The 23,276-nt window shown below is 41.0% G+C and overlaps 2 protein-coding genes across 3 annotated transcripts; one reads left to right on the top strand and one right to left on the bottom strand.

Annotated features, from left to right (window-relative positions):
* Nucleotides 1–977: 977 nt before the first annotated feature.
* Nucleotides 978–11,272, bottom strand: ATP6V1D (ATPase H+ transporting V1 subunit D). Its single transcript, XM_083752838.1, has 9 exons — nt 11,057–11,272; nt 8,317–8,434; nt 8,043–8,122; nt 7,052–7,119; nt 6,230–6,274; nt 5,190–5,293; nt 4,252–4,318; nt 3,449–3,527; nt 978–1,647 (listed from the first exon to the last, which is right to left on the bottom strand). Exons 1-9 carry the CDS (start codon nt 11,095–11,097, stop codon nt 1,506–1,508), a joined length of 744 nt encoding a protein of 247 aa, XP_083608964.1. The 5' UTR covers nt 11,098–11,272; the 3' UTR covers nt 978–1,505.
* Nucleotides 11,273–12,016: 744 nt separating this feature from the next.
* Nucleotides 12,017–22,669, top strand: EIF2S1 (eukaryotic translation initiation factor 2 subunit alpha). 2 transcript variants are annotated; one of them, XM_083752332.1, is made up of 9 exons: nt 12,017–12,620; nt 12,680–13,067; nt 13,217–13,458; nt 13,696–13,775; nt 17,166–17,317; nt 18,815–18,921; nt 19,874–19,971; nt 20,596–20,739; nt 22,280–22,669. In XM_083752332.1, exons 2-9 carry the CDS (start codon nt 13,000–13,002, stop codon nt 22,403–22,405), a joined length of 1,017 nt encoding a protein of 338 aa, XP_083608458.1. In that variant the 5' UTR covers nt 12,017–12,620; nt 12,680–12,999; the 3' UTR covers nt 22,406–22,669. The 2 variants fall into 2 exon arrangements, with proteins under 2 accessions (XP_083608458.1, XP_083608459.1); XM_083752333.1 differs by lacking the exon at nt 12,680–13,067 and having other exon boundaries at nt 12,253–12,531.
* The last annotated feature ends 607 nt before the right edge of the window (nt 22,670–23,276 follow it).

The following is a 23,276-nucleotide window of genomic DNA, read 5'->3' as shown; positions in this document are numbered from 1 at the left end:
ACAAGGTAAATTGAAAGTATAACTCCAGTGACTCATTCTTGCTTCAGTAAACCAATACTAATGTTGCCTTGCGCTTCTAAAGTTGTAGACTCACCAGTTTAACCATTATTACAAGCTTATTTCAAGAGTGAAACTGTTCTGAGTTCTGTTTGGTCACCATTAGTTGCTGCTTTAAGTGATTTCCTTAACTGTTCACTAAGTGGATCAATTCTTTGCTGGTGTGGAACTTCATGAGTAGTCATGTCTGTCTCAAATCATTAGGTGCTTCCAGACACTTGCTAGAATCAAGTTAAAAGTTTGGTTACATCTTTTGGGGAATCCCTATCCAGGCATCCTTCAGCTGCTGCACTATCACAAGGAGCTAAAACCACATCTACTCCCAAGAACTTAACACATTCTTAATTCAGAAGACTCTGAATGCTAAATGCATGCAGCACAGGACACAACCATAGCTGTGTTAGGTAGGCAGCGCTGAGGAAACTATGAGTTAGAGAGAGGCTGGTGCCACCTATGGCAGCCCATATAAACACACCAGTTGCATAGGGAAATGGTTGCTCCTTTTCTGATAACAGCCCAAGGGCAAAAACACTATGTTTAACTATTCCATTAAGAACAATAGCCTTGTACTGTATAGGATTACTTACCATATGGCTGTTAGGATTCCTGCTCCATGTTTGCAGTCATGGGATTGTTGTCTATCACATGACAGTGTATGTAGGACGATCCTAACATTGGCATGATATTATAACATGTTTTTCAGCCTGCTTGTTAGGGCCAGCTTTCTGTCAAATTGTAGGACAAGTAAGCATGCACTAAATAAGGGAGATTTTGACAAGAGGATGCCTTTTTCAGCTGCTTCAGAGTTCAAGTAACTATAGAATAGTTGTTCAGATGCAAAAGAGAAATCCTGTTCACTCAACTAGTTCCTACCTACCTATTTTGGAGATTTAATAGATGTTTTACAAAAATGACACAAGTTTAGACACAGGTTCCTTTACTGATTTTACAGCACAGATGAGTTGGCAAATACAACATAAAATGGAAACCATTCCTTCTTTTAGAAACAAAAAGATACAATGAGATCACACAGATATTAAATTGTGTTTTGAAGAAAAAAGCCTGTTCATTTAATAAGTTATTACAGTTGCTGTCACTTGTGAACACAAAGCAGGTCAGAACAAGGAACTTTGCTCACAAGAATTTGGCAGTATGTGGGGAAAATGAAGTTAAGTACAGCTGAGAGAACAGCAGAAGCAGAAGTGGCAATACTTCTCTGCCAACTAAATTAAATGGAGATATGTAGAAGTGGAAATGTTTCTGCTTCATGCATGTGTTCAATGGACAAACCAGCTATTTTCCACAACAGAAAAAAATCCTGGAATAAATCCAGACTGGATAGCACAGGCTAATACACCAAATGAACAGCCACAAAAGCATCACAATGTGTCCAGAACTGTATCTCAAACTCACTGTTCTGAGTCCTGCATTGTAACAGATGTCCACAGCTATTCAAAGAGGAGATCCTCATCCTTTTCCTCCGCAAGCAAATTAGCAGGCTCGCGCAGCTGTCCAGCAGCCCTCTGCAACTCTTGCAGTTTTTCATTCTTTTCTTTCAGTATCTTCTTCTTCTCCTGTATCTTCTTTAATCTACAGAGAAAAATAGTGCAAATTATTGTAAAGCCAGTGTGCAGATAGCAGGTCATTTCTACATTCCACACCCCACCCCAAAATGTGACACAGCCATTATTGGGATTTTATTTCCAATTTCACAAAGTTTGGGGAAAAGCTAGGGCTTCTCATTCCCTGCAATGGCTTGGTGCACTGAGTGCTTTCCCACGCACCAGAAGGAGAGGGAACTCAACTGTGTTGTTATGTGTGGGTGTCGCAGTCCCAGTGTGCCACCCCTTAGATGATAAATTGTTCCATTTGACACACTGCATTTGAAGGCTTTGGTAAACATAAGTTAATATACATTTGTATTCTATTCCAATGAGAAATAGTTGACAGTTATAGGCAGGTAGCCGTGTTGGTCTGCCATAGTCGAAACAAAAGTTTGTTATTGGTATGAGTTTTCGTGTGCATGCACACTTCTTCAGATAAGTGTGCATGAACACAAAAGCTCATACCAATAACATACAGTGGTGCCCCGCAAGTCGAACGCCTCGCAAGACGAAAAACCCGCTAGACGAAAGGGTTTTCCGTTTTGGAGGTGCTTCGCAAAACGAATTTCCCTATGGGGTTGCTTCGCAAGACGAAAAAAATCTTGCATCCCCCCGTGGTTTTTTTTTCCACTTTTCCCGCCCTTTTCTTAAGCCGCTAAGCCGCTTATCAGCTGTTCCACTGATAAGCCGCTTAACAGCTGATCGCTGGAAGCCGCTTGACAGCTGTAGCGCTAATCCGCTAAGCTGTCAATGGGCTTGCTTCGCAAGACGAAAAAACCGCTAGACGAAGAGAATGGCGGAACGAATTCTTTTCGTCTAGCGAGGCACCACTGTACTTACTTAGTCTCTAAGGTGCTACTGGAAGGAATTTTTTTAAATTTTGTTTCAAATAGTTGACAGTAATAGGCCATCAATTCTGTGGAACTTAGCTGAAAATTTAAGGACAAAATGTACCAACATTTGGAGGTGGAGGTGTACTTTCCATTGTAGCTTGCTTGCAGCAACTTGTTTGCAGCCCTAATCACCTGCTTTCTTTTGGCACAATTATTTAAAAATTGAATTTCTTCCTAGAAAAAGTGAGGTTATTGCTTAGAGCAATAGGAACTAACTACCTGGTGTCCTCCAGGTCTTTTGGAGTACAACTTCAATTAGTCCCAGCCAATCTGCCTGTGGGTTGATGGGAGATGTACATCAGGTTAGCAAGGACTGTTGGGGGGGGGATCAGTATGAACTAGGTTGCACACTTGTACAGAGTCGAATCCAAGAAGGGGGAGGCCATTTTTGCTAACTCCTCACTGCAGGTTCCCACCCCAATAGACTCCACAGAGTTGTGAGACCTTGCAAAAAGAGGATGAAAACTGGTGGTGGAGCTGCAGGAAAAATGTTGAGTGAGCAAAAATTCACTCCTTTTTGGCTAACAGAGGCATTCGTGGGCTCAAAAGACTCCATCCCAAGGCAGCTATTTTGACTCCACTCACAGTGCTTAGAAGCGATTCCCAAGATCACGGAGGGCAAGAAAAGTGCAACTGTGATTCTGGAAAATGGTGTCAGCAGCCATTGGCTACACCCATATGCAACCCAGTTTACATTTTTATTTCTCCACATGATTCTGTTCCTGAGGATATGCAAAAGGAATCACTCGGGAGAAAAAATGCCGCCAATATATGTACGTGAACCATACCTTTAAAAAATATACAAATGTTCTTCATTTAAGGGTTTATAAACCTCTTCCCAACAATATTTTCCAGATTCATAATCTCCTATTTTTGGATGGCCAAGTCACTCACCTGTAAAACTCCTCTCGCTCTCGCTCATCCAACTCAGTTATGATATAAGAGAGTGTACGTTCAATCCTGGGAATAATCACTATAAAAAGAAATTGCCATTAGTAAGTATGATTCTATAAGTACAAGGAGGGCAGCCGTGCAAAAATTAGTTATCCTGGTGATTGCCATCTATGTTTTTGAAAATACATAGATATGTGTATAGTCTGATCTCCTGCCAAGGGGTGCCCAGGTTGTCAACCGAGTTAGATGCGTAGTTCGTTGTATGGCACAGTAATTTAAGCACTACACAGGATGGCCAGAGTGTGACAGGGCAAAAAGAAAAATCCTTCACAGTGATGTGGTATTCCAGGGGCCACAAACATAGTGGTTGTGGGGGGAAAGGGTCATCTTAGGGAGATGGTTCTTCTAGATTCTGACCTCTTCCAAGATAGTACTATGAAATGGAGCCTTGGAAAAGCCATCCATCAGCACAGCTCTGAATCACATCATGGTATTAGGATGCATATTAGGAAGCTTCATTTACTACCCAATTTATGGTGGGCAGTATTTTTGGTTATGCTCTCCATTTGGACCTGGTTCAGGTGAGACCCTAAGCCAAATGGACTGAGGAGGAGCAAAGCAGCTGTAATCCGAGAGCCCACATATTGCTTGCCCTGTTATGCAAACCATCTCATTCACTATAGTTAGAGCACACTGATGTTTTGGACTACAACTCACATCCATCCCCAACAGTTGTAGTCCAAAACATCTGGAAGGTATCGGGCTGGACAAGACTAACTTAAGGATTATCTCCTTGGACTCACCATGCTCAATAGCATTCACACGCCTATTGGTTATCTTGATGGCTTCATCTAGTGTAACAAACGAAGTCTATAGAAAGGGAAAAGAATGAGCAGAAAATTAGATATTTGTGCAAAAAAAGCATGATGCACTAGCTCTTTGTACCTCAGCCCTGAGCAGAGACATGTCAGCAAATATATGGGACTTTTATTGCTAAGAAAGATAAATTGATTTGGCATCATGCAGGCTTGTCACTCACTTGGTATTTCACATGCAAGTTTCCCTAAATAGAGTCTTTATTGACAGCTCAGTCTTCCAAACTTACTAGCAGTTTGTTTTTTGCACCAGTCCAGTATTAGGGGATGGCAAAATAGAAACAGGCTGCCCACACTCCCAGTGCTGATTTACTCACATTCTAGTGTTAATTTGTAAGGTGGAAAGCTAATTCTTGAACAGGAAACTATAGCCAATATACTGTTAGTGGCGAAGGGGTTATTGTACAATGTGTACATCCACATTGTGAGCATCACAAAGTGAGCACACAAAGTTCTACCAGGCTGATAATTCAGATTCAGCAACTCAACAAAAAGACCCAGCTGTGTGCTCCTTTCAAAGAAGTTGAGAGAATAGCACAAACTTAGTGCAACAAGGTGGGATTCTGTGCAAATGTCAGCTCATCAGTGTTTTGGAAGCCAAGTCCAAAGGCTGCAATCTAATTTTCCCTTAAACAAAAGCCATATAGCTACACCTACCCCAAAACCACTCCCTGGCACCACCATGCACCCCCGACTTCAGGTCAGAGCACAATATGCAGTTCCCCTTGTCCTCAAAGTATATCTTAGAAACAACTACAGATGATCAATTAGAAAAGGAAGCAGATACTTTAAAAAGACCTCACAAAGAATTATTATATATACAGCCATACCAGAGGTCCTTTTAATAGTTTTCTTTCTTCACCTACCTGCAGAGAGGCCAATTCCACAAGGAGTTCTACTGCTTTGGCATAGTTCCTTTTTAGTTTGGCCAGCTGCTCCCCACCTCTGGCTAAACCAGTCAGCTCATAACCTGAAATAATTCATCCAGAACATTTAGCAGCCTCGTTAGCAACAAAAAAATCAGTCACCAAACAGAAAACTAAACCATCAGAATATTTACTATAGGGTGGAAGATGGTTCCAAGCATGAGACAGCTGCAAAGCTACTCATCTCAGCTTCCATTTCTAATATGGAAAATGCAAATAGTTGTAAAGGGATATATCTGATGGTGTCAGGAGGACACTTGCAGAATGGGTTTCCACCAGTTTGACAGAATTTCCCCTTCCTCTACAATCCCTCTACCCCTCAAAGTCTGATCCAGAAGGTTAGAGAACTCTCCAGAACAAATTTACGAGTGGGGTGGGGGTAGGACTGCAAAAGGAAGGGGAAGTCCAATCGCACAAGTGATATTGCCCAAAGAATACAATCCTGACCCTACTTAAGTAAACAGCATGAGTTTCCATAACATCCCAAAGCTCAGGATTGCATTTTAAAAGACACCACGTGGTCTTTCATGTGTTAACCTCTCCTCCAGTATATAAAAGCAACCCTTGATTTTTTAAAAATTGAGGGCTAGTCCCAGAGTACTAGCGGGAGTCGGTGCAAGGGCTCCTGCTAATGTAAAGGGACTCTCTCCCCCCCGACCCCCGCCACAAAAAAATATCTGCCATGGAAGGCAGGGAGAACCCTCAGAACAGCACACAGGGGCAGAGAGGGGGGATCCTTTCATCAGGCAAGCAAAAATACTTGCACTTGACAGAATGATCAGAAGAGTGCAATGTCAAATTCTCCCCTAAACATTTACAGAGAAGCTGTAAATAGTCCATATAACCGTTGCTATTATATTATACTACAGGCTAGTTACAGAAGACGCAGTTTTCAAGGGTCTCAAACATGGCATATTAAAGCTAAGATCACATCAAAACCTCTTGAGATAAGGAAAAGAAAAGAAAAAATCACTTCTTACTGTCTCCTCCTTCTTGGTAATGTTCAAAAACTGGCAGGGTCACACCTGTAAAAGATACACAGCAGTTTGTGTAATTAATGAATTCCACTTCCTAATTTCTATTCTGGCTGCCATCTTGTTCCCATAACGCTCATGACCACACCCTTTGGGACCTAAAGCCAATTTGATTCTGGTTTATAGGGAGCACTTAAATAACAGTTTCCAAGTTCAGATGTCATGAGAAATGATGGCTCAAATGAACCAGAACACATCCTCTGAAGCTCAGTTTATAAAATGAGCCACATTTTAATAAGAACACTGACAGACTGAAGTGTGCCCAGAGCAGGGCCAGCAGTAGTGTGAAAAGTCAGGAAACCATCCTATGAGCAACAGCCGAAAGAGCTGGGTATATTTAGGCTTAAGAAAAAGTATTTAAGGGGAGACATGACAGGCTTCAAATATATGAAGGGCTGTCACAGAATATAGAACAGTTATTATCTATTGCTCCAAATCTAGAACAAACAAGTGAAAATGGCGGAGAAGCAGATTTTGGATAAACTTTAGAAGCTTCCTCCTGTTTCAACAGTATCACAGACAGCCTTGGGAAGTGGTGGGCATTGTGCTGGAGGCATTTAAAGAGAGACATTTAAAGAGTGGCTGGATAACAATTTATCAGATTCTGCATTGAACAGGAATTGGACCTCGATAACCTTCAAACTCAACTCCAACTATTTGATTCTACTATAAGCCGCACTGAACAATGTGGTAGTTTCTCCATGACTTAAATAATTAAATAAATAAAATTTAATATAATTATATCATGCACAGCATAAAGATACACACCTGCTACATTGTCTTTCTTAGCTCTGATCTTGACCTGAGCTTTGTTCACATTCTGAATCACAGTTGTACTGCAGAAACAAATATGTATCAGTACGTATTCAAAGGATTTGAGGAAGCAATTGCCAGTATATTTTCTTAGTTTTCATGAAGTATTTTAATGATAACACAGCAGCACACATAGAAATGTAAAACCTGGTCCTAGCACCTGCTGCACAATTCCATGTATGTTTTCTGAGAGCAAGTCTCACTTGTGAGGCTTAATCCCAGGACAGTACATACATAACACAACATCATGGTATCCTATAAAGCAGAAAAGTACTAGAGGTTCTGGTTTTTCCCAAATACAGTACTAAGCTGAATTAAAGGTTCCAGCTCTTGAACCAATAAAAATGCACTGCTGTTTTTCTTATTCATAAATGTGATAACAGAAATGTTTTATACCTGTGAAATGGGACGTTGCATTTTAAAATATTCCTACAATATATTCCTAAAATGTTTCTGAAATCGTGATTAGTGAACTGCAATTTTTAAAATGTTCAAAGCAGTGACCACAGCAAACCATGCTGATCAGTCTTCAAAACATGCTCTGATGCGCTGTGGGCAATGCAGTGGTAATTTGTTTTAAAGATTAATCGATGACTGCTACTAGAACACAAAGTCACAGAAACTCAAGGAGTCATTTGTCAACTAGAAGAAGCTAAAATATGAAGGTAGGTAGTAATATTTAGAACACTGTGGAGTCTATCACAACTTTAGTGTTATTTCCTGCCCTCATATTTTCTTCTGCTCGTTAATCTTTGCAGACACTCTGGAAATATATTTAATTTCCTATGGGGTTTGTGTTCTACCTTTTCCTCTTATAGGATCTGCTGCAGAATTTTCATTTTCCTCCCAATCTCCTCCATAAACAGAAAGGAATGGTTCACCTCTTGAGAAAGGCCAAATGTCTCACACAGACGTTCCCTCAACTACACCCATTTGTGAGGTTTACCTGAAGTCTCCAGCTGTGAACTTTGCCTCAGCGAGAGAAAAGGCTGCTTCTCTCATCACCTCACCCATCAACATCTTTGTCTGCAAACACAACCCAAAAAAAGGACATTTTCTGAAACCAATATACAGGTTACAATTGAGAGAAGTCTGGAATGGACCTGTTTTGTTCTTGTTTTAAAAAGAGCAAAACTCATTCCTGCTATTATAATGGTTTGTACATTGGAAATTTTTTAGCTTTATTTCACAGATAAATTCAGTACATTAAAACACCCTACCTCAATAATTTTTTTAAGAATCTGCCGGAATCTCATAGTCAGAGCATCAGATTTCTTCTTCAAGAGGTTGCGACCTGTCTGGGCTCCTTTCAAACGGGCCTTCATGATGGTCTGAGCCCTGTCAAATTCAAAAAAGTGATAAATACTTTTGATCTTGTCACTGGAGATGATCTGGGAAAAAGAGAAGATTGTTCCTGAAAAGGCACATTCCTAAAAACAAGAGGAAATATTCTTTGGCTCACAGAACTTGAACATATACTTACAACACATGTCTGACAGTCCAATCCTACACTTGTTTACTCTGTAATAATACCTACTGTGCACTGAAGGGTACATCATAAAAGAGGTTTAAAGAATCTCTCAAGGCAAATCTTTAAAAATGTAGTATAAACACCAACAACTGGGAAACACTGGCCTACGAGCGTCCAACTGGAGAGCAGCCTTTACCAAAGGTGTCATGGACTTTGAAGATGCTCGATCTCAGAACAAAAGGGAGAAACGAGCTAAGAGGAAGGCACGCTTGGCAAACCCCTCACCAAGATCAACTCCTGCCCAGAAACCTATGTCCCCACTGTGGAAGGATGTGTGGATCCAGAACTGACCTCCACATTCATTTATGGACTCACTGTTAAGACTGTGTTCATGGAAGACAATCTTACTTGGCTATGAGTGATTGCTGAAGAAGAAGAAGAAGAAGAAGAAGAAGAAGAAGAAGAAGAAGAAATAATAAGCTTATAACCTTTAGGCTGCAATTCTAAACACGCTTGCATCCTCATACCAAATAAGCAAAGATGACAAACTCCAGTTTTATGGGGAGGCTGCAACAGAAGTGCTGCCAAGAGTACTTTAGAATTGGTTCACTCTGCCAAAAGAAGCTTGCCAACCTTTATGTCTGAATTTTCACTTTTAGAAATATCGCAACCCTATTATAAGCTAAGTTCCTTACTGGAAACTCTACCATTCAACAGAAACCAAATCACATCACATACTACTTTTCTCAATATGAAGTTACCAGGTAAAGTATGAACAGAAGCATGGACAGAGGAAATCCTATGACAAATGGTGGATATTTGAAAACTGGCACATAATGAGACAACCACTGCAGGCCCTTGCCTCAGTTTTATAATCGTAGCAAGAAGCAATAACATTGGCTTCACCTAACGGCTAGACACAACTTGCTTTCTACATGCTTGCAATTATCTCAAAGAATGGTAGCGAGCAGCTGCCACACAGTAAACAACGGTCTGTGCTCACTCTATGGATTTGCCTGAATTCAATGGTTTTTGCCTGTTCGGTAATTGCTGCGTCCACCCATGATTCCCATGATCTCCAAGGAAAAGTAATTGAAAACATAACAACAAACTAATTTTGGGCAGTACTAGAAATATTGAATAAGGAGATTTCATGGCAATTCCTTAGAGGGTTTATAATATGTCTCCCAGGAACCGCCTAAGCTGGAAATCAACTTGAGGAAGAGAACTGGAACTTCTTTAAATGAAGGGAAGGTCTGGTGTCCGTATTCCTGCACTGACTGGCTTGCACCACTGCCTCTCTGTCTCAGACTAACTCATTTACTAGTTGGAACAAGATTCAGCAAAACTGTGTGTGGATACTAAACATGGCTCTGTTTACTATCAAGAATGCCATGCCAGATTCAGAAAACATACTGGAAATATGGCTGATCTATGTAAGGAGCAGGAATCTATACTCATAATAAAAACTCTGCATATGATTGTACTGCAAGGGTGAAATTTAATGCATACCTGTCTAGAGAAAATTCCACTGAAATCAATGGGACTTCCAAGTTAACACAACAGTATGGCAATGTGTGAAAATGAGAAACTGTCAAGCTAGGCACTAGAAGTACAATTAATTTTATGGCACTTAAAAGAAACAGAAGACTTACAGCCTTCAAAATAAGAGTGCTCATGAGGAAACTCAGTTCTCCCTCTCAAAATTCAGTTTGAAAGCCGAACAAAGTTGTTTGTTATTAAGAAATTTCTATTTTGAAATTACTAAGGTTGCAATTTTATGTACTAGAATAAGCTTTCTACTTTTGAGCATCATTTTGAGGCTTCACTTTCCTCTTTTTCCCCTTATTTTAGTACTGCCCCTTCCTACCATCCTCTGACTAGTAAAATGTGTCTCTAATACAAACATATTAATAATAAGAGACATTTCAAGCATCGCATAGTCAGATAAAATGACAACCTTGTTCCATAATTGTCAAAGACATCTGACCATATGACAAAGCATTTGCCAATTTGACCTGGAAACAACTCACATTTCACTTCCCCATTTTTTAAGCCAAGTCTGACTTGTCTGAGTGGAGTGGGGGGGAAGACTCTTATATGACAGGTAACATCACCTTTTTATTCCAGCGCATTCCTCCCACAACCCCATGTAAACTTAACCAACGCCAATCAATACATTGGTGATAGTTATGGGATTCGAAACAGAATTTGACGAGTATCAAATTCTGCACCCCAAAGCGCTCTCCAAATTCAACGCGAATTGAAGCAATCCAAAATAACTACCATTCTATTGGGCTCTTAAGGCCGCTGAAAACGGATCGCACCCTTTCTTTGAGAATTACAAGGGTGAGAAAAGGGTGTTTGTGGCTGATCCGTGGCAGCTTTAATTAGAGAGCTCAACACCCCCCAGCGCACAGGGAAGGAACTGACCGGGCCCCCTCCACCGCCCAAGGGAGGCCCCGAAAGCACCAGGACGCGCCACTCACATCCGCGAAGGGAAAACCTCGATCCTGTCTTTGCCTGACATCTTGCCCGGGGTGGTCGGAGGAGATTGCTAGTGAGACGCCGCTGGCTCCTTCGCTTCCTTCTCTCAGCTGGGCTCCCGCTCCTGTCACGTGACTCCTCTTGGTTACCAAGGGCACCGCGGCCTCCAGTTCCGCTTCCAAACACGAAGCCCCGCCCTCCACGCTGCACGTCACCGAGGAGGCACCTCCTCCTCCTCGGCTCGTCTGGGCGCGTAGCCCGGCGGGCGCCGCGTCAAAAGGCATAGAGCCAGAATTCTAGACAGGAGAGCTTGGGCAAAAACTCTATGGTCCAAAGCCCTGACTTCCGAGATAAGTGCAACTTCCGAGGACCCGCCGACTGTACGTCGCAGAGAAACGGATCCAGCGGATTCCCCATTGTGGCGCTGCGCCATCCCTTGGATTTTTAATGATACAATCCATTTATCAAAACAAAAAAAAATTCCTTCCAGTAGCACCTTAAAGACCAACTAAGTTAGTTCTTGGTATGAGCTTTCGTGTGCATGCACACTTCTTCAGATCCATTTATCATTTGCCTTTGTTGTACGTTAGGCTCAAACCAGCGGTACAAATTCCTTATTTATTTGGTATCCTGGGGCGGAAGAGAGAGAGAGCTGTGCGGAGGCCTTAACCTGAGCTTAACCGTGGCTGCACAGTGTGCCACTGCACATCAGCCACTGCGGTATCAGAAGAAACAGGAGTTGCTGCAGTTTCACAACCGGATCGTATTTCGTGCGCAAAATTTCGATTCCCCCTCCCCCGCTTTTAAGTATTTTTTTTTAAAGGCACTGGACACAAGCCCAAGATCCATTAAAACAAAAGTACAGCTTAAAACCATTAAAGCAACAGTATAAAAGCAAAGATTCGGAGGATTCAAATAAAACAGCATCCAATATTATGAGTCAGCAGGGAGAGCTTGAGTAAAAAGAGATGCATTTGCTTTATTTTAAGCATTGAAATATTTAAATGCGCAGCACCCTTGCATGCGATTTCTTTTTTTGGCGACGGGGGGGTTGGGGGTTGGAAAGCCAAACGAACCTCAGCTCCACCTCTAACTATGGTAAATGTACAATTCTGACTGCAACCTGAGAAATCCTTGCATTCTGCCTCGTCTTCCCAATACAAATAGCCGTTGTGACCATTCTACACTTTTCTATCTCTATGCAGAGAAGTAATTCCGCTGCGGGCGGGAGGCGCTAATAAGGTTTGGCAGTCGTGTCGCGCGAGCCTTTCCTTCCCGCCCTCCCGTCTATCAGGACAACCAAAGAGCAGCTGGGTAGAAATGCTTCCGGCTACTTTCCCCGAAAATGCTTCCGGAAGAGGCGGGATGGCGGCTGCGCATTTTGAGGCGGGGTACACGCTGTGACCAGAGGCGGATACGAGCAGTCGGCCGAGACCGCAGCCCGGAGCGCAGAGAGCGCGGCCTGTGGAAGAGACAGGTAAGCAAGCGGCAGGAGGGCCGGCCGCTCCGGGACGGCCTACGAGCGGGAAGAGGGCTGCTCTGTGACCGACGCCCGGCCGCGGCGAGGTGGGTGGGTGGGTGTCCTCCGTCCGCCATGCGGGAAACTCGCGGGGCGCGCCCGGCAGGCCGAGACGGAGCCTCCCCATCCCGTTCCTCGGCTGCCGCGCGAGGGGACCGCGGGGCCTCTTCCGACGCGAGGCATCGGCTTCCCGGCCGCGCTTCTCTTGGGACACAGGCCTCCCTCGGTGAGGTGCGGGTTATGTCACAAAAGGACACCCGTCCCCTCCTCACACGGCCGCGACGCCTCTCCTTAAGTTGCGCTTTGTCACACAGCCCCCACGTTTGGTGTTTCGGGGGGAGAACTAGTCAATAACCGTCCGGGGGGAAAACTGGACGGAGAAAAACGAGAGGGTTTCATAGCGATGTAGTTTTTGCGGCGACCATAATGTCGGCCCAGAACACAGAGAGTGACAAGGAGGTTTCTAAGCAGCGTTCTGCAAACATGCGTGTCTGGTATGTTTTCCTTTTTTTCTGCCAGTTGCAGGAAAATGGGAAATTTTTCCGATACCAGAACAGTCTAAATAGATGTTACTGTTCGCCGTATCATGATTCGGTTTGGGCTGTTACAAATGAATAAATTGTCTCTCGATATAATTTTGCAGGATGCCTGGACTAAGTTGTAGGTTTTACCAGCATAAATTTCCAGAAGTTGAAGATGTGGTCATGGTCAACGTCCGCTCCATTGCAGAAATGGGAGCCTATGTTAGCCTACTGGAATATAACAATATCGAGGGCATGATTCTGCTCAGTGAGTTGTCCAGAAGACGTATCCGTTCTATAAACAAACTCATTCGAATTGGAAGAAATGAATGTGTTGTTGTCATAAGGGTGGATAAAGAGAAAGGTAAGTTAAAATTCTAGAGTGTTATTTCAAATTCTGAGTATGCAGTCTAATGCATTCTGTCATAGCCTACCTGTAGCTGGCTTCTATATAGAAAAGTAAAGTGGGTTTCTAAAACTTTTCTTCCTGAAACAAGAAGTGTTTTCTACTGCCTTAAGTAGATAGAAGTGGCATTTTTATGAGTTTAGAAGTTGTGTTGAATCCTCACTGTTTTGAGATATTTCATTTTGTATTAATTAGGTTATATTGACTTGTCAAAAAGAAGAGTCTCTCCAGAAGAGGCAATAAAATGTGAAGACAAATTCACCAAATCAAAAACAGTAAGTTACCATATTATTGGTTATTCTAGTACTTTGCAGAATGGAGTGGGTGTAAATTCTACTGGTAACTGTGTACATGATATTCTTATGTTTGAAAAATGTACCTTGAGTTATTTTGCTTCATGATGCAGGTGGGGAACCTGTGGACCTCCAGATGTTGGAGTGCAGCTCTCATCATCCCTAGTCATTGACCATGCAGATGAGGAGTTAGGAATCTGTCATCTGGAGCAAGGGTAGCCAGTGTATATCCTCTGGATGTTGCTGAACTCCCATCAGCCACAGCTAGTATTGCTAGTGGTGATGCGAGTTGTAGTCAGCTATACTGTGTGGGACCATGTTGCCAACCCTGATCTGCAGGGTCACAGGTTCCCCACCCCTGCAATGACAAGTTTATGCAATTTTGTTAATAATTGTTTAGAGTGTTTAGGACTTGCAAGAACTTTTCTAAGTCTGATTTAAATGAACAAGAGCATTGAGAAGAAATGTGATATATATTGTTCTTTCTGTATTACTGAAAATGCCTCTGAATTTACCTGCATGAAAGTGATTTTGCGTTAACTTTTGTCTGTTTCATCTTAGTTATTTATAAAAATTATATACCATTGTATCATAAAAATATACCACAGCAGGTTACAATATAAAAATATAAAACCTGACAGTGACATCAGAAACAGTTAAAAACAAGTTAAAAGAAAAAAAGAAATTAAAACCAACATCCATAGACCATTGTGGGGGATATACTCTTACTTGTCTTCATAGGTCTGTTTTCAGCAGGCATTTAGAAGTTGGCCAGAAGGTGCCTGTTGAATCTCCATTGGTAAGACATTCCACCGGACTAATTATAAAGGCTCAGTTTCTCATTCTTGTCAGGCACCAGACAAAAGCATTTCTCTATAACTAGGCTGTTGGTTGATTACTCATTCCATGGGCTTTTAAATGTGTTTGTGGGAGGGGAGTTATTGACTTGCTTTATTATTATGTTTTTTGTGTTCTCATTTTGTATTTTTATGTTGTGAACTGCCCTGTGAAATTCAGACGAAGAGCGGTATACAAAATTAATAAATAATAATAATAATCTAGAACAGGTAACTTGCTAATTTCCTGAATATGGGAGTCACCCATTCAAAGAGCATCCATCTTCTCAGGATTTAAACAGAGTTCATTGACTCTCATCCAATCCACCACTGCATCCAGACCCCAGTCCAGAACTTTCACAGCCTCTCCTGATTCAGATGTTAATGGAGAAATAGAGCTGCATGTCATCAACATACTGGTGACACCTCAATCCAGAATTTGATATATAAAGAAATAGAAGGGAGAGCCATAAACTTGATGTGTTAATTGGCATGAACAACATTGATTTGTTGGACACATTTGTTTTTATATTGCATACAAATGCAAGTTGCAGTTCAATGTGCAATATACAACATGACTATAAAAGTAAGAGAGTACTGGCTCCATTTCAGAATTTCATGAAGAATATTAAAGAAGCTGGCAAAATTTCAGTGTAGTGTGATAATATGATGAAGCTTTATAGTTGTTAGGTGGATGTGGTAGCATGTTCTTCTGTGCAACCTTTTCCTACTGTTGAATAGTTTCTGCACCAAGATGAGCATTTGCAAGTGGTTTTGCACTTGAGTCTCAGTTGGATCTCCCACATCGGCAGTTTGCATTGCCCAAAAAGTTTTAAATTGATCCTTGTGGGGCAGTGCCAGTAGCAAGGATGGAGGATCCTAATCCAAATTGGGATGGAACAAAGGGCAAAAGAGCCTCTACCTCTCTTTCACACTCACACACACCAGGGGGCCAAAGCAGATTGGACTTCCAGCACCTGCAATTTGTTGCTTTCCCCACTTCTTCCTTTAGGCAGCACAAGGGGAGGGACAGGGCCAAAGAGGAGAGGACCAGATGGGAAGCCTCAGAGGATCCCTTCTAGGCTGGATTGTACTGCAATAAAATTAAAATAACTACACAGATTTTTATTTAAACATTTTTATGGGGGGGGGAATGTTTAGTGGCCTCGTTCACATATCACAGTAAGCCAAACTATGACTTACTGGGACCACACAAATATTCCAGAAAGGAGCTTGCACCCTCCTTGCTGCTCCTTGATATTTTTAGCATAGTGCAGCACTTATACCAGCATCTGAATTAGCTGAGATAACTATTAGATGGATTTGTAACTGGTTGACTGACCAAACCCAAAGAGTGATCAATAATGGTTCATCGTTGTCAAAAAAAGGTGACTGGTGGGGTGCTGTACAGCTCTTTCCTGGGCCCATTGTTGTTCAGCATCTTTATAAGTGACTTGAAGCAGGATATTGAGGGATGCTCATCAAATTTGCTGGTAACACCAAACTGGGAGGGGTAGCCAATGTCACAGAGGACCAAATCAGGATCCAAGATGACTCTAGTAGATTGGAGAACTGGGCCAAAACCAACAAAACACATTTCAGTAGGGACACATGTATGCTTCTTCACTTAGGCAGGAAGAACCAGCTGCACTAATATAAGATGGGAGACACCTGGCTTGCCGGTAGTCCAGGTGAAAAGGATTTGGAGTCTTAGTAGACCACAAGTTTAGCATGAGTCAACACCTAAAAAAACTAAAAAATGCAGCTAAAAAAACCTAACACAGTTCTAGGCTGTATCAACAAAAGTGAAATGTCCAGATCAAGGGAAGTAATAGTACTTTGTCCAAGCTGGAACATGTGCAGAGGAGGGCAACCAAGATGATCAAGGGTCCTAAAACCTTATGAGGAATGGTTGAGGACGTTGGGTATGTTTAGACTTGAAAAGGGGAGATAGTATAGCCATCTTCAGATATCTAAAGGGCTGTCAAATGAAAGATGGAGCAAGCTTGTTTACTCCTGCTCCAGAGGGTAGGACACAAACCAACGGATTCAAGTTACAAGAAAGGAGATTCTGACTAAACATCAGGAAGATCTTTTTGACAGTAAGACCTGCTTGACAATGGAACACGTTCCCTATGGGACTCTACTTCTGTGGAGGTTTTTAAGCAATGGTTTAATATTCACCTGTCATGTATGCTTTAATTGAGATTCCTACATTGTAAAGGGTTGGACTAGATGACCCTCGAGGTACCTTCCAACTCTACAATACTATGATTCCTCCTTGGCCATGGTTAGCTGCTATGTAGAGCTTAAAGAACTGGGGCGGAGCAAAGTGGCTTGTGTTCTCCTTACCAGGGGCCAGCATCTTTGTGTTAAGCCATGGTTTGACTTAGTGTTAGGTGTGAAGGTGGCCATTGTTTCTTTCAGAAACAAAAAGCACAAGCAATTATCACTCTTTTGTATTATTTCATATGAATTATTCTCCACATTGGAAGTAATTGTATGTATTTTTGAACATTTTCCTTTTTGTATGTAGGTTTACAGCATCCTTCGCCATGTTGCTGAGGTTTTGGAATACACAAAGGATGAGCAGCTGGAGAGCCTGTTCCAGAGAACTGCTTGGGTATTTGATGACAAGTATAAAAGGCCTGGATATGGTGCATATGATGCTTTCAAGCATGCAGTTTCGTAAGTACACTACTTTTTCAGCTTGTATTACACCTGATCACAAACATTTCAATGGGTTTAGTTTGTTATAAAATGTCATATGCAACAAACCTTCTTTGCCTGACTGATCACCCAAATGTTAGTTCAGATACAGCTACTTTTGGTAATGTTTAGATTTTAATGAGGTTTAAGGGAAAATATATATTAAAGACTACAGAATAGCCTGCAGGTCTACTTTTCTGCATTCATTTCTTGTTGATGCTTATTGCTATTGATGGAATGTTTCTTCATATTAAAACATGTTCCTGAGAAGGCTTTGCAAGAATCCTTCATTTCACTGGTCTGTATGAAATGGATTTGTTTTGTATCAAATTCATGTGGTCACATGAGCCCCTACCTGCAAACTGAATTAAGGCAGTTGAGATACCATAGAGCACTACAGACTTAACAGCCATATCAGAATGTGCACAAGACTAATGATTCACAAGGTCTGCTTCTATGAGATTAGTATGTTTAAATAGCAAGTAGTTTACTCAAGAATAGGTTTGTGTTAGAGTTTAACTGCTTAGATAAGTGATAGCAAGCTGTTATCATATGTATGGAATTATATTTGGAAACATGTATAAAATTCAAAGTGTCTGCTATGGTACAAGGAGGTTTTTTTGTAAAAATTCTGTTTTTATGGTATCTAACTCCCCGTTAGCCTTAATAAAATGTATATAGGGCATAGTAACAATTGTTGAAGATGAAATTGACATAGCTGCAGTGCTTTTTGGGGGGGGGACACAAGGGTACGTATACCCCTAGACATTTTGGGAATCTTAAGTTTGCCATCATTGAGGGGCAGTATTTCAATATGAGTAGGAAAATGAGAGTACCCCTAAACGTTATTTTAGGAAAAAATCACTGCATAGCTCAGATGTATTTAATATGTTCTGGTAATGCCCTGAAACAAAGAACATACTACTTTTCTATAATAAATTAAATATAAAATAAAACTAGTTACAGTATACTACATCAAAGTCAGAGAACAAACATTACAAGATAGTTGTTTCACTGAAAAATGGACTAATGTACTAGAATAATGTACACAGTGATACCCTTAAGAATATTATAAAATACAATTTTTAAAGGATGTAACAGTTTAAATTTATGTTAATAAATCAATTGTTATAAAGTAGTAATTTGGGGATTTTTAGAATTTTTTCTCTTGAGAGAATGTAGACATACTTTTTGTTTACAATATTTAAAGTTATATTAAGAAGTTACATTTTGTAATACTGCTTGGACAGTATTGTACTATAAATGGTGTTTACAAACAAATGATGGCTTGAATGATTTGGGCCAGTACCTATTTCTTAACCATGGGCAAGAGAAAGACTGGAGAACATGTTCACGCAAATCCCTCCTGCTTTCCATTATCAGTGTTAAGAAATGCCTCAGTGTTGGTCCTTTCTCTCCTGTTAAAATGCATTTTAAGGAATGCTGGCAGGCTTACATTTATGGGTCTTTTACTAGGGATCCTGCAATCCTTGATGGATTGGATCTGACAGAAGATGAGAAGCGTGTGCTAATTGATAATATCAATAGGCGCCTGACACCACAAGCAGTCAAAATTCGAGCAGGTAAGTAAGTCCCCAGAACAGAACTTATTAAAGAAACGAGGCTTGTTAATTTAGACTGAGCACCTCATTGCAATCTTATGGAAGAATATCCTACATGGATGAATGAAAATATGCTTGGTGAGTTTACTTTGACAACAAGTTTTCTGCACATATGTTGTACAAACTGTTGTGAATGAGATCACACAAATAAGCTGTTTGACTGGATTCCTGTAAAACTACCTGAAGCTTGTCATTCCTTGCCTTTAGAGTTTATAGTTGTGAGTTACTTGAGCAATCTAACTAGTCATTTAACTTTTCATGTTTTTAACTTAGGACTTCCCTAAAGCTTCTTGAAGGAATATGACAAGTCTCAGAGCTAATTATGCTATTATGCAAGATCAGGCTCGACCACAGCAATACTAGTTGCATGTTATGAATCACTGGGGAGTGGTTGCAGGATTGTTGAGGCTAATCCTGACATGTCTGCTAGCTCATAAACTAGTGCTGCATGGAAATTCTGTCTGAATAATAAAACAAGTTAAAATGGGAAGCACAAGGGCTTTTTTGCATCCCTTTTATGACCATGTTGAACAGTGCTGGAACTAGGACAGAGCCCTGTGGCACCCAGTTTGACATGAAGTCATTCTCATTAGGCTTGAATGTTCAGCCAGCTGTGGAACCATCTAACTGAAGTATTGTCATGCCCATTGTTTGCCATCTTGTTAACAAGATTGCTTTGCAAGAGTCTGTATGGACTGTGCGCACAGTGTTCTATTGATCTATCAGGCAAGCCATGCCTTAGCTATAAAGTTGCAATGCACTTGTTCTGATTAGAGATAAATTTATGAGAGGGGTATTAAAATACAGAGGGATAAGTAATAATAGAATAAATGACAGGTTTTAATCTCTGCCATCTTTCTTGGATAATATTTTATCTGTGTTTTAACGTAATTTGTCATTATGACCCATTTAGATATTGAAGTTGCCTGTTACGGCTATGAGGGTATTGATGCAGTGAAAGAAGCTCTCAGAGCTGGCCTGTGCTGTTCCACAGAAAGCATGCCTATCAAAGTAAGTGACAGCCAAGACGTGTGTTCTGGAAAACTATGAATATGATAAATTTGCAGCATCCTGCATCAGCTGTGACATTAGATGATACCTGCTTGTGGTTTTAACACACATATCCATGATAGACCTCATGTAAATTGTGTCTGTGATGGAGAAGGGTGGTGAGGTGAGAGAAATCCTCTAGAGTAGTCCACTTGAGAGGAAATCTAGTTATGACTTTGGGAATGTCCCAGTTTTCCTGGGGGTATTATGTTACAGACAACTCCCAATTTGTGCAGGGGTTGTATTCTGGATCGTCACTTGCATCAGCAGGGTGCATGTAAGCTCGCCCTGTTATGCCCTCTTCCGTGTCTGACAACAGCACGCATGTACCTTGAACACACGCAAAATAGCTGTTGCCTGTATTTATTTCACATTGTTGCATTTTTACTATGAACCGTTTTCCATTACTGGGGCGAAAATCGTTGCAAGAGAAAACAAGACACAGTTATGTCCTCTTTTGCTCATTACTCATTACTGTAATATCAAAGTAGCATTTTCCACACATGCTGGAAATCCCGTTTTTCTCTGTGGTGGTACAATATTTTTTCCAGACTTGTAGGCTTGTTTTTTGCACACCTTTTGTAGATTAATCTGATAGCTCCTCCTCGATATGTGATGACCACAACAACACTGGAGAGGACTGAGGGCCTTTCTGTCCTTAGCCAAGCCATGGCTGTTATCAAAGAAAAGATTGAAGAGAAAAGGGGAGTCTTTAATGTGCAGATGGAAGTAAGTATACTGCAGTCTCTTCTCCTAACCATTGCTGGTTGCTAACCTGAAGACCACCTTCCTGCTCCTTCAAATTTTAGGGATTGTGGGCCCCAACTTTGGAGAAAGAAAGATACTCCCATCCAATCCACTATCTTGTGTTTACTTGTCACTTTTCACAAAAAAAGCCTCCAAATGGCTTATAGACTTTAAGAAATAAAACTAAAATACAACATTTGAACTAGAATAATGATTCAAAACAAAATGCACATTTTAAAACCAGAATAGCAATACATTAAAAGTGACCAAACACTAATTATAACTTAACAACAAATACTCCACAGTAGTTCAGGAATTGGTGACTTACAGCAGTGCACTCTGTGAGGCTTCCCTTGCCCTTGATCCAGTTTGTGCAGAATGCTGCAGCATAGTTATAGACAGGAGTGAGACTCTTTCAGCATATAGCACCCCTGAGATATGCACCGATTACCATATCAGGCCAAGGTGTGTTGTGGTAGCTTGAGCTTCCAAAAAATTATTATTTTTAGTACTTGGACCATACTGTTAATATCCTTATACCGTATCTGAACACCTATCTTTTTGTGTACCCTGTATTTTGGTGCAGAGGGGAGGTGTCTTTCTTTAGGGACTCTTATTTAACCTTGGTCAGCCATACATTAGTCAGAACACTACAGCATCCTTCTCTCCCATCTTTCCACTTTCCTTCCCTTGACCTGAAAAGTGGCTTAAGTGGGTCTGTAAGGACTGGGGAATAGTTTGCAAAGAAAGGTTATGTGAAGGTAAAGTCACTGGCTCTGCAGCTGACAGGTTTTCAGGTTGCTCATTTTGTCCAGCAGGGGGTATGGTGCGCTTTCTTCACCGCAGTTGCCTTTGTTCCTAACTTTAGCATAGCAGCAGAAGCTGACATCTTAATAGAAAATATGCTAAAGGATTATTAAACACTGATACTGATCCTTCCATTTATTAGAAATGTCACTTTTTCTTATCTCAAGTAGAAAGATACAGTGGTACCTTGGGTTAAGAACTTAATTTGTGCTGGAGGTCCGTTCTTAACCTAAAACTGTTCTTAGCCAGTATAAAACCTGAATATTATTATTTATTATTATAAACTATCTCAAAGCAATTTGACAGAATAAAAAACAACACAAAAAGGCTATTTAGTAGCGGCAGCAGTTGGAAAAGGTACTGCAGGGAACTGGGTGGTGATCTTAAGACTACAATCACAAACCAGGCAGCATGCTGCAAACTGAGCTGTAGTGAAACCACCTTGAGGACTCAGGCCTGCACATAAGTGTTTGAGATGGAGCTTCGAGAGCATCATTTGCGGGACATTATTACAAACTACTGGTGTTCATTGGTCTTGCAGCCTTTTGGCAATGTATCTAGCAGATTGATACATCATTGTTTTTAACATTTGGGCAAGCAAGCTGCATGTACTCTAGTTGTGTGGATCCTTTTTGATGCAAGCACATCTGTTTAACTGGTTTCTGGGTCACACTGGAAGATAACTTAAGTGTTGATCATATTTGTGATGTTTCAGCCCAAGGTGGTTACTGACACTGATGAGACTGAGCTTGCAAGACAGCTGGAAAGATTGGAGCGTGAGAATGCTGAAGTGGATGGAGATGATGATGCCGAGGAGATGGAAGCAAAAACTGAAGACTAAATTGCATGGGATTAAAGAAAAGGGTTGCAATTATACAAGCAAACACCAGCCAGTGACAACACCTTTGCGTGATAAGGTGTCTGATATTGAAAACTCCACAAGAAAAGACTTTAATATTTTCGAATTTTAATGAGACCAAATTTTGAAGAGACAAGAAACCATCTGCTATCTGCTTCAAAAGTGCTGCTTAACTTCCTCAAAGGGAAGATGCTTCTCTCTGAAGTTGTAATTCCCTTCTCCACAATAAACCAGGCATTGTCTAAAGGTTGTATTTACTATCTTCATATCTAACAAATCAAGATGGGCAGCCATTCAGTATGTCTGGTAGTGAGGTTTCTGGAAATTAAACCAGTATTCCTCCGCAGACTGTACTCATGCAAATATTCAATAAATTTCTTGGATATTTATCTAGCTTTTTCTTCTTCCTCTTCACATTCTTAAGAGAGTTTTAATGCACATGGGGCAAAGGTCTTGCTGCTAAAGGCAATGGAAATCAAGTTAATTTAACTGCCAGTCCAGTCAGCTTCTGAATGTGGAATTGGGGAAGGGAGATGCAGAGGGCACCATTTTGTCCTTTGCCTGATGCAACAAAATGTCTTGGGCTAGCTCACAAGAGCCCCAAGAAACATCAGTGATGTGATTCCTGCATTGCAGGTGGTTGAACTACATGACCCAACTCTACACGTCTAAGCTTCTATGTTCATTGTGCATCAGAAAATCCATATACTCTGTTTACGGCTGTTGGGTTTAAGTGTTGCTACAGAAAGAAGGTATCTTAACTTACAAAATTTGAATGAGGTGGTAGGAATCCTGCCATCATTTTAAGTTAATCATTTGATGTTTAAGTGAAGGTATAAGGCCAATTTCTCAT

The sequence above is a fragment of the Podarcis gaigeae genome (assembly GCF_964106915.1).
Source record: "Podarcis gaigeae genome assembly, chromosome: 1".
In the NCBI taxonomy this organism is placed as follows: domain Eukaryota; kingdom Metazoa; phylum Chordata; class Lepidosauria; order Squamata; family Lacertidae; genus Podarcis; species Podarcis gaigeae.
The sequence above is the reverse complement of the archived record's forward strand: the minus strand, read 5'-3'. Positions and strand labels throughout refer to the sequence as shown.